Source organism: Prionailurus bengalensis, chromosome A1, assembly GCF_016509475.1.
Source record: "Prionailurus bengalensis isolate Pbe53 chromosome A1, Fcat_Pben_1.1_paternal_pri, whole genome shotgun sequence".
NCBI classification, from domain to species: domain Eukaryota; kingdom Metazoa; phylum Chordata; class Mammalia; order Carnivora; family Felidae; genus Prionailurus; species Prionailurus bengalensis.
In genome coordinates, this window is record NC_057343.1 from 74,008,169 (window position 1) to 74,022,137 (window position 13,969).

The 13,969-nt window shown below is 40.8% G+C and overlaps 1 protein-coding gene across 2 annotated transcripts in view; it reads left to right on the top strand.

Annotated features, from left to right (window-relative positions):
• The window catches only part of LOC122484740 (basic immunoglobulin-like variable motif-containing protein), a 76,382-nt gene that overhangs the window by 49,543 nt on the left and 12,870 nt on the right, over window positions 1-13,969 (top strand). For both annotated transcript variants that reach the window (XM_043582698.1, XM_043582686.1), the window contains 7 exons: window positions 767-942; window positions 3,047-3,162; window positions 3,634-3,717; window positions 5,004-5,064; window positions 7,292-7,435; window positions 9,219-9,426; window positions 9,810-10,910. In XM_043582698.1, coding sequence (XP_043438633.1) covers window positions 767-942; window positions 3,047-3,162; window positions 3,634-3,717; window positions 5,004-5,064; window positions 7,292-7,435; window positions 9,219-9,426; window positions 9,810-10,910 — 1,890 coding nt within the window. The remainder of the gene's footprint in view (window positions 1-766; window positions 943-3,046; window positions 3,163-3,633; window positions 3,718-5,003; window positions 5,065-7,291; window positions 7,436-9,218; window positions 9,427-9,809; window positions 10,911-13,969) is intronic.

Sequence of the window (13,969 nt, forward strand, 5' to 3'; positions counted from 1 at the left end):
TAAGCAAACTCCAAGAAGATGTAAGTTACTTGTAATTGCAAAAGAGGTAACTATTGTTAATATTTTGGTACCTGAACTTCTAGCTTTTTATATTTAACGTGTCCTGTATGTTATAAAATGTAATTATGCATTCCGGAGTTTTGTGACCTGTTGTGTCTCCTTTAATGTTTTGTGATTGTCTTTCTTATCACTATATATATGCTTCTGTAGCTTCCAGTTTTGAGGGCTCTTTGGTATTTCAGCAAATCAGTATATCATGATTTAGTTTAAAGATCTGTTGGAAACCTTTTACATTGTTTTTCATGTTTTTATTACTGTAAACATTCATGAAAGTAACTCTTATTGTAAGTCTATGATGATTTTCTGAGGACTAATGTCTGGAAGAAGTAGTAAAATAGAATGCAAGTTTTTTACATTTTTTTGCTATGAATTGCCAAATTGTTCTCCAAAAGAGTTGTGCTAATTTATGAAAATTCTGTAGAGATTAGTTTTCTTTAAAGAAGCAATTATTTGCAATTAGATTTTCTAAAAGGACACATCTATTGATGTAAGATTTTAAAATGCAGTATGTGAACAGTAGTAACAAGGGTTCAAATAAAATTAACTGATTTTAGGTAGATTCCATCAGGGCTAAACATTCTCCAATTTCAAATGAATTGTGATGAGTGCTTAGTTTCAATGTTTAGATGATATCGGTTATTGGGAAGTTGAAATTGTGGGGGTGAGGGAAGAAAGTCCAAAATCTTTCCTTTAACAATTCTACCAGATATTAGCATTTGGTTGAACCAGGCACTAAGAGGAGTCCGGGATCGCCATGGGAACTCGATAGAAAATGCTCATCTTCTCACTTTGTTTCATCGGCTCTGCAAACTCTTATTTTTTCGAATTCGTCCTATTTTTGTGTTTGATGGGGATGCTCCACTGTTGAAGAAACAGACTTTGGTAAGAGTCATCTGTTTTTTTTTTTTTTTTTTTTTCTTTCTGCATTCTTAGAGAGAAAGAAAAGTTCAGGGCACCTGGGTGGCTCAGTCAGTTGGGTTCTGACTCTTGATTTCAGCTCAAGTCATGACCTCGCAGTTGTGGGATTGGGCCCTTGTGTTAGCCTAGAGCCTGCTTGGGGTCCTCTCTCTGCCCCTCCCTTACTTGTGCATGAACGCATGCTCGCTGTCTCTCAGAATAAATAAACATTTAAAAAAGTTCATGTATAATTTTAATTTTCTCTTTATTTTTTATTAAAAGAATTTTTTTAAAATGTTTACTTTTGAGAGACAGAGCATGAGCAGGGTAGGGGCAGAGAGAGAGAGGGAGACACAGAATCTGAAGCAGGCTCCAGGCTCTGAGCTGTCAGCACAGAGCCTGATGTGGGGCTCAAACTCACGAGCCATGAGATCATGACCTGAGCTGAAGTTGGAGGCTTAAGCGACTGAGCCACCCAGGCTTCCCAACACTTTTTCTTTTCAAAAAGGATTACTTGTGAGAGTACCTCCTGGGTGCAATGCTAAAATTCAACTTTTAATAAAACTACTAAAATTCTTACACTTGGGATTTTTCCTTCTAGAGTATCTTTGTAGCTGTTCTATGCATGTTTCAGCTATGCTGCTGAGCGCTACAGAGAACCTGTTGGGGAAATGCTCTGAATCTGAGATTGTGGGTCCCCAGTGTTTAAACACTGATGGGATGTTAGGAATAGGTGATTTTATGTGGTGCCAGGTGTGATTAAAGTGGATTATCGAGGAAGGAAATTAGCCAGGATATAAAACAATTATAATGAGTTCCTTCCTTCCTTCCTTCCTTCCTTCCTTCCTTCCTTCCTTCCTTCCTTCCTAGAACAAGAGTGGGGAAGGGGAAGAGAGAGACAGAGAGAGAATCCCAAGCAGACTTTGTGTTGTCAGTGCAGAGCCTGACTCTGGGCTTGATCCCAAAAACTGTGAGATCATGACCTGAGCCTAACTCAAGAGTTGGATGCTCAACTGACTGAGCCACCCAGGCGCCCCAGGAGTTTCTTTATTCTGAAAGTAGTTTCAAACAATGTTGGAACAAAGGCGTGAACTTTGGAGTAATTGTGTATGCCCCAAATGATAGCACCCATTTGGACATAGGACTTTTATGTGTTGAAAATGCCAGCTCATCACTTCATAATTAGATTGGACAGGCATTGTCTAAGTAAGTGAGAATATAGGATAAAAGTAAGGATCTGCAGTAGCTTGGGGATATTTGTTCCCTGAGTAAAAGGTGTAGATTCGCATGTTGCAGTTTTAAATTATCCAGGATACACTGTATCAGGCACTCCTTGGAAGGATTAGACAGGAAAGAACTCCAGAATTTATCTAAAGTAAACATCTCCCCAATTCCCTTGCCCCATGATTAAAGGTGTTAGCTAACACTACTGTAGTAATCATTTTGTAATATATGTGTATCAAATCAACACATTGTACACCTTACACTTCCACAGTGTTATATCTTAATTTAGAAGGGAAGAGAATGTTTTGTGTTTCTTCCTTATATTCTACCGTAAGCATGGAGACTATTCTGTTTTTTCCTACTTGGACATTACTTACAAGATACTTCTCTATAATTTAGGATTTCTTATGATATAATCTTGGATGTTGAGGGCCGGGGTGGCATCTGAGTAATGTTATTTTATAAAGGCCAATAGCAGAAATTGGTTTTGGCATAACAGTGATTTTTACACAATACATTAGTTAATTGATATAATCCTTTGGAGAAGCATTTACTTAACTATATTGTTAAGTTTTAGGCTTCTGGGGACATTAAAGGATATTTAAAAGAAACTGAAAATAAATTAATCATTTCCCAAATACTGTATACTAGTTAGTTCTTTCAGTAATTGCTAGAGGGAAACTCGGTGTGCTTTACATATCAGAGACCTGAACATTTTCACTGATAAACAACACTTTGGAGGAAATACTAAAGCATCCATAGTCTGAAAGCTCAGACAAACCCACATTCTATAGAAAAAAATTAGAGAAATATTTTTAATATACTAATACCCTGAAATAGAATCCTCTACTCTTTCTTTTCACAGGCTAAGAGAAGGCAGAGAAAGGATTTGGCAACCAGTGATTCCAAAAAAACTACCGAGAAGCTTTTGAAAACATTTTTGAAAAGACAAGCTATCAAAACTGCCTTAAAAAGCAAAAGGCAAGAGGCAAATTGCATTAATTTTAAAGACTTAAAACTTTTAATTTTTTGTTGGGTTAATGCTGTCCCTAACCTTAACTCAGCAGATAATAGGTGGTAACATGAGAGGGGTAAGTGGGGTATCCATTTGACCTGGTAATTTGAAGTTGTGAAAATTCTCTGGTGGGTGTCAGCTTTGATAAGGAGAGAGAACGGCTGTAATGATGCATTGCGTGCACTTTGTACTTGTATGAGGCATGTGTCCATGCCTATAGCCGAGGCCCTGGCCGAGGTGCTGGGGAGCCGCCCTCTTTCTCTCCAGGCCGTGCTTACTTCCCACCACAGTGGCCTGGGCAGCCAGGTCAGCAGCGAGAAACCTGTTGCCCTGTGTCTCCCCTCTTCTCACCTCCTCAGCAGGGCTTGTGTCGTCAAAATCCTGACTTAACATCCTAAATCCCGTTACCTGTGTCGAAGCCTGTGTGTGTTTTTCAGAGATGAAGCGCTCCCCAGTCTTACTCAAGTTCAAAGAGATGACCTCTATGCTTTGCCACCTTTACAGAAGGAGGAAAAAAACAGGTGAATGTTTAACTCTTTACAAATAGTAATTGTCTGTGTATTTAGACAGACTTAAATCTTTGGGTTTTATCTGCATGATGAGGCATGTGGGAATGAATGCAACTGAAAATGCATTCTCTGTCCCTTTTAGAATGTTTTTCATTTTTCATTCTAACTTGTACTTGTGTTTTGGTTTGTGCTGATTGTTCTCTTCTTTCTGCAGACCCCGTGTTAGCACTGTTGATGTTTCATTCGTACACATGTTTCATCCCCTTTGCATGCACTTGCTGTCTCTACCTGTTTCTCAGCCCGTGTCTTCTGTCTCCTACCACCGTGCTTAGAGACCACACGCAGCGTCCTCCTCGCTAAATCCAGTAGACGCTTTGCAGGCCTCAGCTGACCGCACTTTTCAGCCGTGTGTGACATGGTGCCCGTGCTGTCCAGCTACCTGGGAACCTTTCTGGCCACTCTTTCTCACGCCCCTCTTCCTCTGGCACTTCCTCTCGCTCACTGTTAATGGTCGCAGCTTCTGTGGTTGGAGTGTGCCTCTGCCCCTACCTGCCCCCATACCTTTCCCAGGGGTTCCTGAGACCCCAAGTAGCTTTTGAATCAGGCCATTTCTGTTTATCTTCATCACTGCCACCATCGTCCTTTCTTGCAATTACCGTAGTGGCTTCTACACTTCTTTCTCTGTCTTTGTCTTTGGTTGGTCTTACCCTTGGCTGGAACTCCTACCCACCATGCTCAATCTCTTCTTTATAGTGTAGAATCTGTTAAAACCCAAATCTGATAATGTCATTGTGTAGCCTAAAACACTTCCTAGCTTCTCATTTCTTGAGGATAAATTCCAGCCCCTTAATCACATGCTTCTCATCCTCACCACCCGCTGTTTTTATACCGTGTACAGGCAGGCTTTCTTTCCCATGTTTCCAGATGTTTATAGAACTTTGGTTTCTGCCTGGAATACTTCTCTGCATGAATGTTCCTCATGCCCTACAACTAGACCTCTCACTTACTTGGGGCTCAGGGCAAGCAGTGTAATTGCCAGATTCCAGAATGCTTTTAGGACTCCCCAGATTGGAGAGAGGTGACTCTCCTTATTACTCTTCTCTTGTGGTGGAAGTTACTAGATCATACTGTAATTGCTCCCTCACACGTGTCCCCTCCAGACTGTGGGAACAAGGGCAACCCATGTCTTGCCATCTTACTCACCCTTGTAGCCCCTGTAGCTAGCAGCCCCTTGCCTCAAGCAGTATTTTCATAAGTCATTATATCATAGATACTGTAAACGTATGCTTGGCTTTCAGTTCAGAAGAAGAAGACGAAAAAGAATGGCAAGAAAGAATGAGTCAGAAACAAGCATTACAGGTACATACGTAATTTTTGAATTCAGAATATGTTCTACCATTTGAAATGAATGACACAAAAATGAATAATGAGGTGGCGTGAATTTATGAAAGTTCCTGAAAAACAGACGCTTTCTTTACTGTGCATGTGTGTATAAGTGTGCACGTGTGAATATATGTATGAGTACACATGCACCCACGCACATTTATGTGGAGTTGGTTGGCCTTTATGTATATCCAGATATCCAAAATAAGCCATCTTTCCTTTACAACCAACCAACCAACCGACCAACCCACCAACAAATAGTAATGCATACCTGTGTAAAAATATAGAAAAGGTAGCACCCATAAATGACTTCAGGTAATTCGGTATATGTTAGTCCATTCTCCCTCCCTCCTCATTTCGGTTGAGTACTTGTGTGTGTCTGGGTACATCTGTATGTGATCTGTATGTGACAGGTATACATGTATGCGTACGTGTGTAACCACATCTGTGCTTAGGTTCCACTCGCCCATTGCCGTGTGACCGGGTGACGTGGAAATGGTTGTTTGTGTGTCGTCTTCTCTCCCCGTTCCGGGGGTTGGTGAGCTCAGCGAGGCGGTGCTGTCTGCATGACTGCCGGGTAGATGCAGACGGACTGTAGCTGGGGCTGGAGCCCCCTCTAGGGCTTCCTCACTGCATGTCTGCCGGTTGATGCTGTCAGTCAGAACACCTGCCTGGGGCCTCTTCGTGTGGCCTGAGCTCGTTCACAGCGTGGCACTGTGTTCCAGGGGCAGGCATCCCAAGAGCCAGTGCCTGGCAGGGCCCTGTGCCTTTTCTGACAGGCTTCAGAAGTCGTGCAGTCTCCCCTCCTGCACGTCTTGTCTGTGAGAAGCTGGTCAGTCAGGCCGCCCCCTATTTAAGGGGAGGGATTACATGAAAAGAGGGATCAGAGAATATGTGGTCATGTTCTAAAACCATGACCACACATGTTATAATGGATGACATTTTTATGAATTGTGTATGTCTATACATATGAATTTTATGAATTGTATATGTCTATACAAGTTTTTAAAATTTTTTTCAAGTTTCTTGAATAGTGGGTAACATTCTTTGATTCCCAACTTAACTGGTCTTTTATGTTCCTCTTGTTTTGGTACATCTGGAAAAAGACCTTTGAGCTAAAACCTCAGGCTCAGGATCCCTCAACTTGTAGAGGTTCTGCATTATTAATGTAGTGAAAGATAGCAGTCTTGGTGAAGACATGAGCACTGTGGTCAGAAAGTCCTGCATTTAAGTGTGGGCCCTCCTGTTCACTAGCTGTGTGATCTTAGACATAGTAACTTCTCCAAGGCTGGCTGGCTGGCTTGCTTTTCTTTCTTTTTTTGTAGAAGAAAAATAATAATGATGCTTCTTCAGAGGGCTGCTGGGAACATTACTGAGGGAAAAGCATGGGTGTTGTGAGCATGACTGGCCTGTCCTCAGTGCTGGCTGCTTTGGACATACACATACACCATGCCTACATACAGGAAAGCTAACTGTATTATTTTATTTTCTTTATAGAAGAGTTTTAAAGCACTTTTGGTAATGAGTTAAAATTTAGAAAAGTTTTATACTTTTTCATGTCTGTGAATTTTTCACTTTTTATTTCACTTTTGATCATAGGTTAAGACCAAAGCAAAACTAATCTAATTAAGGGAGTTACAAATAATGTTTAAATATCAAAGGCTCATCCCTGCCTTAGGGCCTTTGTACTTGCTGTTCCTGCAGCCTGGGATGTCCTGATCAGGCTTGTTGGTGTCTTTCAAGTCCCTGCTCACAGGTCGTTTTTTAATGAGGTCTTTTCTGTCTACCAGTAAATGTTTTTTCTCTTCCTGTTCTCCTAATCAACTCTCTTAATCAGATTAACTTGCTTTATTGTCTTGTTCATTCACTTATTTATTTATTTCATTATTATGTCTTTAGTTCACTCCTAAGAGTAGGGACTTTATCTGGCATGAGCTGCATAATACCCTAGCACCCAGAACAGTGTCTGGTACATTAGGGGTGTCTGGTAAGTATTTTTTCTACTGGATGAATCTGTGAGTGAATGGCTGTATTCCTTAATCTGTCTATTCACTGGTACCTAGTGCAGATTATGTACAACTATGTTTAGTCTGTTGTAGATTATGTAGAACTATGTTTGTAAGTGCAATAAATATCTCTCAGGATAAATAGAATTAAGTGTGTGAAATGTAAATTTCACGGTGTTATGTTTTACTCTTTACAGGAAGAGTTCTTTCATAATCCTCATGCAATAGATATTGAATCTGAAGACTTCAGCAGCTTGCCTCTTGAAATAAAGCATGAAATCTTGACTGATATGAAAGAATTTACCAAGCGAAGAAGAACATTATTTGAAGCAATGCCAGAGGTGAAATATACAACAGCATATCCATGCTTACGATTAAGAACTTCAGCAAGATTTTTAATTAGAAAAAAGTGGAAATTGATAAGCATTACTTATATAATATCTGCTTCTAGTAAACAGCATTTGTGTCTCCGAGATCTTAGGAAGCGTCATATGTTTATAAGTTTGAACTTAGACACACTTCTTCAAAGAAGCCTTTTGACTTACCGTTTAAGACCAAGTCTTGCCTCCTGCTCTGTCTTCTTGTAACACCCTGTAATGTTTCTTTCTGGTTCTGAGCATTCACTTGTGCCTGTCGTGCTCACTTCTGTAATTTCAGCACCTATGTTGGTATCTTTCACATAATAAGTGTTCAGTAGTGGTTCAATCCGTAGCTTGGAGCATCTGTGCTGGCTCTACATACAGCCACAGAAACCTGGAGCAGGTGGTGTGCGTAGTTGGGGTCAAGCTTGTCTCTTGGTCATGCTACACCAGAAGTTACTACTGCCTTTAGTGGGCAAATGAGCTTTGTTTCCCTTTCTACTGCTACTACCTATGATTTCTCACATCATTCTCTAACTCACTGGAGGACAGTGCTGCATTTTGCAGCAGCATTATTCCTGATGAATGGATGTAGCATTTTTTTTTCTACAGACTTTTGAACATTTCTTAAATTGATACCAAAAATATGCAAAAGGCAGACAGGCGCTCTTTCTTTCCCTATCATTTCTTTGTTTTTCCACGAAGTATGTGAACATAGGAAAATATGAAGGTACACAGAAATGATATACAAAGGTTAGGAGTAAATTTGTTTTCATTTCAGGGGAAAAATCCAGGCTCAGTCTGTGTATCAAGTACTTTATTTCTTAAGTGTGAAAAGATCTCTGGCTGGCCTTTGAGGAGATACAGTTTGGGTTATGTAAACAACGGTGGGAAGACATGGGAAGAAGGGAGATGGTCCCTAATGATTTTCTCCCCTTTGTTTTCTTCCTGCCACCATGGAGCTTGGGGTCTGTAGATGGGAGGGTAGTGTGGCTCAGCCGCCCATTGAATCTGTGTTTCTGATAGCAAAAGGAAGTGCGAGGTCATCCAGGTGGGACCTTTGTATAATCTGTACATTGGGCAAATGCAATATTGGTAATAGTAATGATGGTAAATAATAACATAATAGTAATAGAAGCAATATAAAGTTGGCAACCTGTTTTTGATCCCGTATCTACCACTTACTAGCCTTGCAACTCTAGGGAGGTTAGTTAACATGTTTGTCTCAACTTCTTCATCTGTAAATGGAGATAATGGCATGTGTCTTGTGGAGTGGTTGGAAATAATATGGGATGACACGTAAAAGCTCTCAGAAGAATGCCTTCCCAGGAAATGCTTTATAAATGTTAACTTATCATTAATAACTGTGGCTGTTGTGATTTATTTGGTGTCTTTTATAGGTCAGGGACCATGCTAGGCACCTTACTTGCATTCTGGAAGGTTGCCTATCTATTAAGCCGTAATCAAAATGTCACAGTGCCTGGCATGCATTGCATGTTCAATAAATGTTTTTTGAGTAAATCATTAAGTCATAAACAGTATCCATGATTTCTTTTGCCCAGTTCTTTCTGTTTTAAAGATTATTTTTTAATAAGGCAGTTATAGTTTTTTGCTAGTATTCAAATTTTACTTTTATAATCCAAAAATATCACCAATGGGAAAAATCAATTGCTCTTTGTCCCCTTTTGGGGAAAGGGATGGAAATATGGGAATATTATCTGTATTTAATACAAAAGAATCATTATATTTATTTATTTTCTTTTAGGAGTCTAATGACTTTTCACAGTACCAGCTCAAAGGCTTGCTTAAAAAAAACTATCTAAACCAACACATAGAAAATGTCCAAAGGGAAATGAATCAGCAACAGTCCGGACAAATCCAAAGACAATATGAAGAGGAAGGGGGCTTTTTGAAGGAGGTAGAGTCGAGGAGAGTGGTCTCTGAAGACACTTCACATTACATCTTGATAAGAGGTATCAGGCACCATCACTTACCTGATGGTTGGAAACCAAAAGTCTATCGTGTTTCTGAATTCTATGAACTATTCTCTACTTGTGCAGTAATAAATGTATGTAGTTGTTAATGGATTACCTACTATTGTACCAACCCTCTTTATTTTTATTCTTGTAATTTACTGCTTTAACATTTAATTCCAGTAATAGCGATCCAGCAGTTCTATACGTTATTCAGTGTTCATGTACCAGCCCACTTTAAAATTAATAAATTAACTCAGTGCTGATTAAATGAAAAATTGTAACTTCATTTATGAGAAGCAGCGTTGTTTTAGTCATCATACTAGAGGTATAGTGTCTTACTGTAAAACTACGTAATGAGAAATGTTTTAATTCTTCCTCAGGTATTCAAGCTAAGAAAGCTGCAGGGGTGGGTTCAGAGGCTCTTCCTTCTTCCAGTGAAATGCAGAGCAAGTCTTTTGACGTGAAGTCCTCTCCATGTGGAAAACTAAAGCCACAGGAAGAGCCTGCCACCACCCCTCCTCCTCCAAGAACGTCCCTGGCTGTGCAAGCTGCCGTGCTGGGGGGCAGCTCGGAGGAGGAGTGGGAGAATGAGGGCCGAAGGCAGTCTGACGGGGAGAATGTACCCGTGTCACCGCTCACTCTCTTAGCTATTCAGAAGGTTCTTGACGACGACGATGAAGACATGGAAATGCGCGCAGGAAACGATGTGCAGACGGGAGCGTCAGGAGTGAAAAAGCCGTCCGAGGAGGGTTCTGATGAGGAAACTGATGAAGGCCTTAAGAAAGTTGATGGAAAAGGAATGCTGTTGCCAGCAGGACCCCACCTGGCCTGTGTGAACTCTGCACAGGAGTGCGACACCAGCCTTGACAGTAGCCAGAGGCTGGCAGACTTGGCTCATGTGTCACAGCCCGTCAGCGAATCTCGTGTTCCAGAAGAAGAAATGTCACCGAGGTTCACTGTGGCGAACACAGCCTTTCAGACAAGTGATGAGTCCGCAGTTAAGGGTAGAAAAGATCCAGTTCCTTCAGAAAGCACAGTGAAGAGACACAGCGATGCACCCGGACTCCAGAGTGGAGGAGAAGGGACTCCGACACCTCCGACAAGTTCGAGTTCTGTATCGAGAGATGAAACATATGCCAAAGTGTCTGAGCTGCAACCAGACCTTTGTCCATCGGGCAGAAAATATGTTTCCTCTGTTCTTTCAAGTGAGGATGAAGCAGAATGTGAAAAAAGTCCTCTTTCTAAAATCACTGGCACTGTCATTTTGAACGAAACGAGTAATACACAAATTGTCCCTTCAGAGGCAAAAAGGAACTTGGAAGATGCGGGATTGTTTGATGCTAAAGAGAATGAGAATTTCCTGAAAACCGTCCAAGAATCTGCAGCCAAGAACCCAGTGGAATCTGCAGACCAGGACTTCATTTCGGTTCCAAAGTCCACGGAGCCAATGGAAATCGACTCTGAAGAAAGTGAATCTGACGGTAGGTGCTTGTGCTGTTTCAGAGATTCGGAACTGCAGGGTTTCTCATCCGCAGGAGCCGAGGGATCCTTTAGTGTAGTCTCGCTCCTGCTTTGTTCTGGTGATGAACTAGGGACCCAGAAAGGTGAAATGACTTTGCCAAGGACACAAAGTTGGTTCTTTCTGTTGTTGTTTTTAAAAGGAGGGAGTTCCCTGCTCACGCTCTCTCTCTCTCTGTCTTTCTCTCTCTCTCAAAAATAAATAAACATTAAAAAAAAATTAAAGGGAGACCTGGGGTCCCAGTTGGTTAAGAGTTCTACTTCGGCTCAGGTCATGATCTTATGTTTCGTGGGTTCGAGCCCTGCATTGAGCTCTGTGCTGACAGCTGGGAGCCTGGAGCCTGCTTTGGATTCTGTGTCTTCTATTCTCTCTCTGCCCCCATCCCCTTGTACTCTTGTCTGTCTGTCTGTCTCTCTCAAAAATAAATAAAAAACATTAAAAAATTAAAAAAATTAAAATATGAAAGGAGGGAGTACCTTAGTTGGAAAAGGTAAAGGTGAGTCTTTTAGTTTTTTATAACTTCTTGTTTTGAAATAATAACACACTTAATAAAATTGAAAGACATTACAAAACATCTTAGTTCCTTTACCCAGTACCTCAGTGGCTAGCATTTTACCACATTTGCTTTATCATATCTCTTTGTCTATATACATTTATATGTACATAGACTTCTATATGGCTAACCTCATTTTTTTAAAATGTTTATTTTTCAGAGAGAGAGAGAGAGAGAGAGAGAGCGCACAAGGAAGGGAGGGGCAGAGTGAGAGAGGGAGACACAGAATCTGAAGCAGGCTCCAGGCTCTGCACTGTCAGTGCACAGCCAGACATGGGGCTTGAACCCATGAATCATGAGATCATGACCTCAGCTGAAGTCGGATGCTTAACTGACTGAGTCACCCAGGTGCCCCATGTATGGCCGATCCTCATTATTCACAGGTTTTTATTTGTGAAGTTGCCTACTTACTAAAATTTATTTGTAACGCAGAATCAATACTTATCAGTAGTGTCTTTGTGGTCATTCCTGGACCTGAATACAGTGGCTAAAAGTTAGAATTGCTATTCCGTTCCCAGTTGAGGTTGAACAAGATGTCACTGTGCCTTCTTATTTCAGCTGTCCTACAGAGGTGACCAGAGCGTGAATATGGAAGGGAGCAGGGAAGTGTAGACCAAAAGCTCTGGCTCAGGGTCTAGTTGGATGGGGTTTGAATCCCAGTTTTGGCACCTGTTAGTGGGGCAGCCTCAGGCAAGTCTCTTAACACTCCTAAACTTCATTTCCTCTTTTGTAAGATAAAGAAAACAGAATTTACCAAGATAGGTTGTTATTAGGATTTGAGATTATAAATATATTTACTCTGTGAACAATGACTATTCATGGATTAGGAGTTTGCAGTGACTTTATCGAACATACTGCAATGAATAGCGAGAATTGACTCTACACACACACAAGGTCACTTTTTTCCTGGTGTCTGCTGAGTTTCATTCTAAAGATACTGTTTCTTGCTTGTAATTAGTATTTTATGGAAAGGAATTTTTGAGGCTGTGTAAATATGCTGTTTCTGAACAAACCTTTACCACCTGTTTTAGCATTCGTTGATGATTTTTGCCTAAATGATTACTATCATGTTGCCAAATGGTAGGGTTTTTTTTTTTTTTTTTTTGAAAGAGAGAAAGAGTGTGTGAGTGTGCCAGCCAGGAAGGGGCAGAGAGAGAGCGAGAGAGAACCTTGAGCAGGCTCAATGGCCAGCTCAGAGCCTGCTGTGGGCTCGATCTTGCAACTGAGATCATGACCTGAGCCGAAATCAAGAGCTGGATGACCAACCGACTGAGCGACCCAAGGCTTCTTGCCAAATGATAGTGTTTTTGTTCATTGTTCCTTATGTATTTTTTGGTTTACATCCTTCTGTAAGGAAGATTCCCCCCTTTCCCCATTTATTATTTTTATATCAATGTGGACCCAAGAATTCTTACTTTATTATGATTATTGTGATTTATGATGCTGTCGTACTTTATTTCTGGAATTGTCCCAGCTTTGGCCAGTGTGGGCCCCTTTAGGCTGGCTCCTGTGACTTTGGACAATTCCGCATTATATTTTGAGCATTTCTTTACTTTCTGGTCAAGATATTCCAGATTTCTTTTCTACTTATCCTGCCCTGTCCTGTCCCTGGGTCCAAGCAGTTTACCAAAGAGCCCTCGTCCTTGTAATGGAGCATGATGTTTGGAAACCAAGGTCTGGACACTGAGTGTGTTCACCGTTACTGGGGTGTCATTGCTTCAGGCCCTCTCAGGGACAAAGCCAGGAAATATATTTATGTATACACACAAACGTGCACACACCCATCTATATTTATTTCTCTACAAATAAGTATGAATTACACATGTACAAATCTGTTAAGTTCATACTGGTATCTGCAGTCCAATCCAATATTACAGATTTCATATTAGCTTCCACCTTTGTTCTAATTTCTTTTCCAAACAGTGAAAAACCTGACTCCTATTGTCCTTAATACATTAACTAATTGCTTGTTCTCTCTCAGTTTGTAACCATCTGATCCCATTGGTGTCCTCCTTGGTCCTGGCTGTCTTCTTGGCTCCAGTCCCCACTCTGGGATCTCCAGCCCACTCTGTCCTGATTGCATCCTGAAATCCAGCCTCCTCCACCTGAAGGGAAGGAAGGGAATCAATTTTTTTCACAGAAAAGAAAAGACACAAGAGAGGAGGGAAGGCAAGTGTAAGAGAAGAGCTATTTCCCCTGAGTACTTATCCAGGATTCTTTCCGCTAAGTCACAGCTTCATTCTTTGCTATGTTCTAGTGAAGTAGCATGAAAACATATTTAACAACCTACATGATTGTTTACATCTCTGATTATTCCCTTTTGTGAACTTTAAAACAATATTAGTTAACTTAGCATATTTGCATAAAGCTTATATGCAAATCTTTGAAAGCTTGGTTCCTAACTTCAAAGGCAGTGCCAGTTTACCTAATGGAAAAGGCTTATTGTGAAGTTACAGATATTTATTATT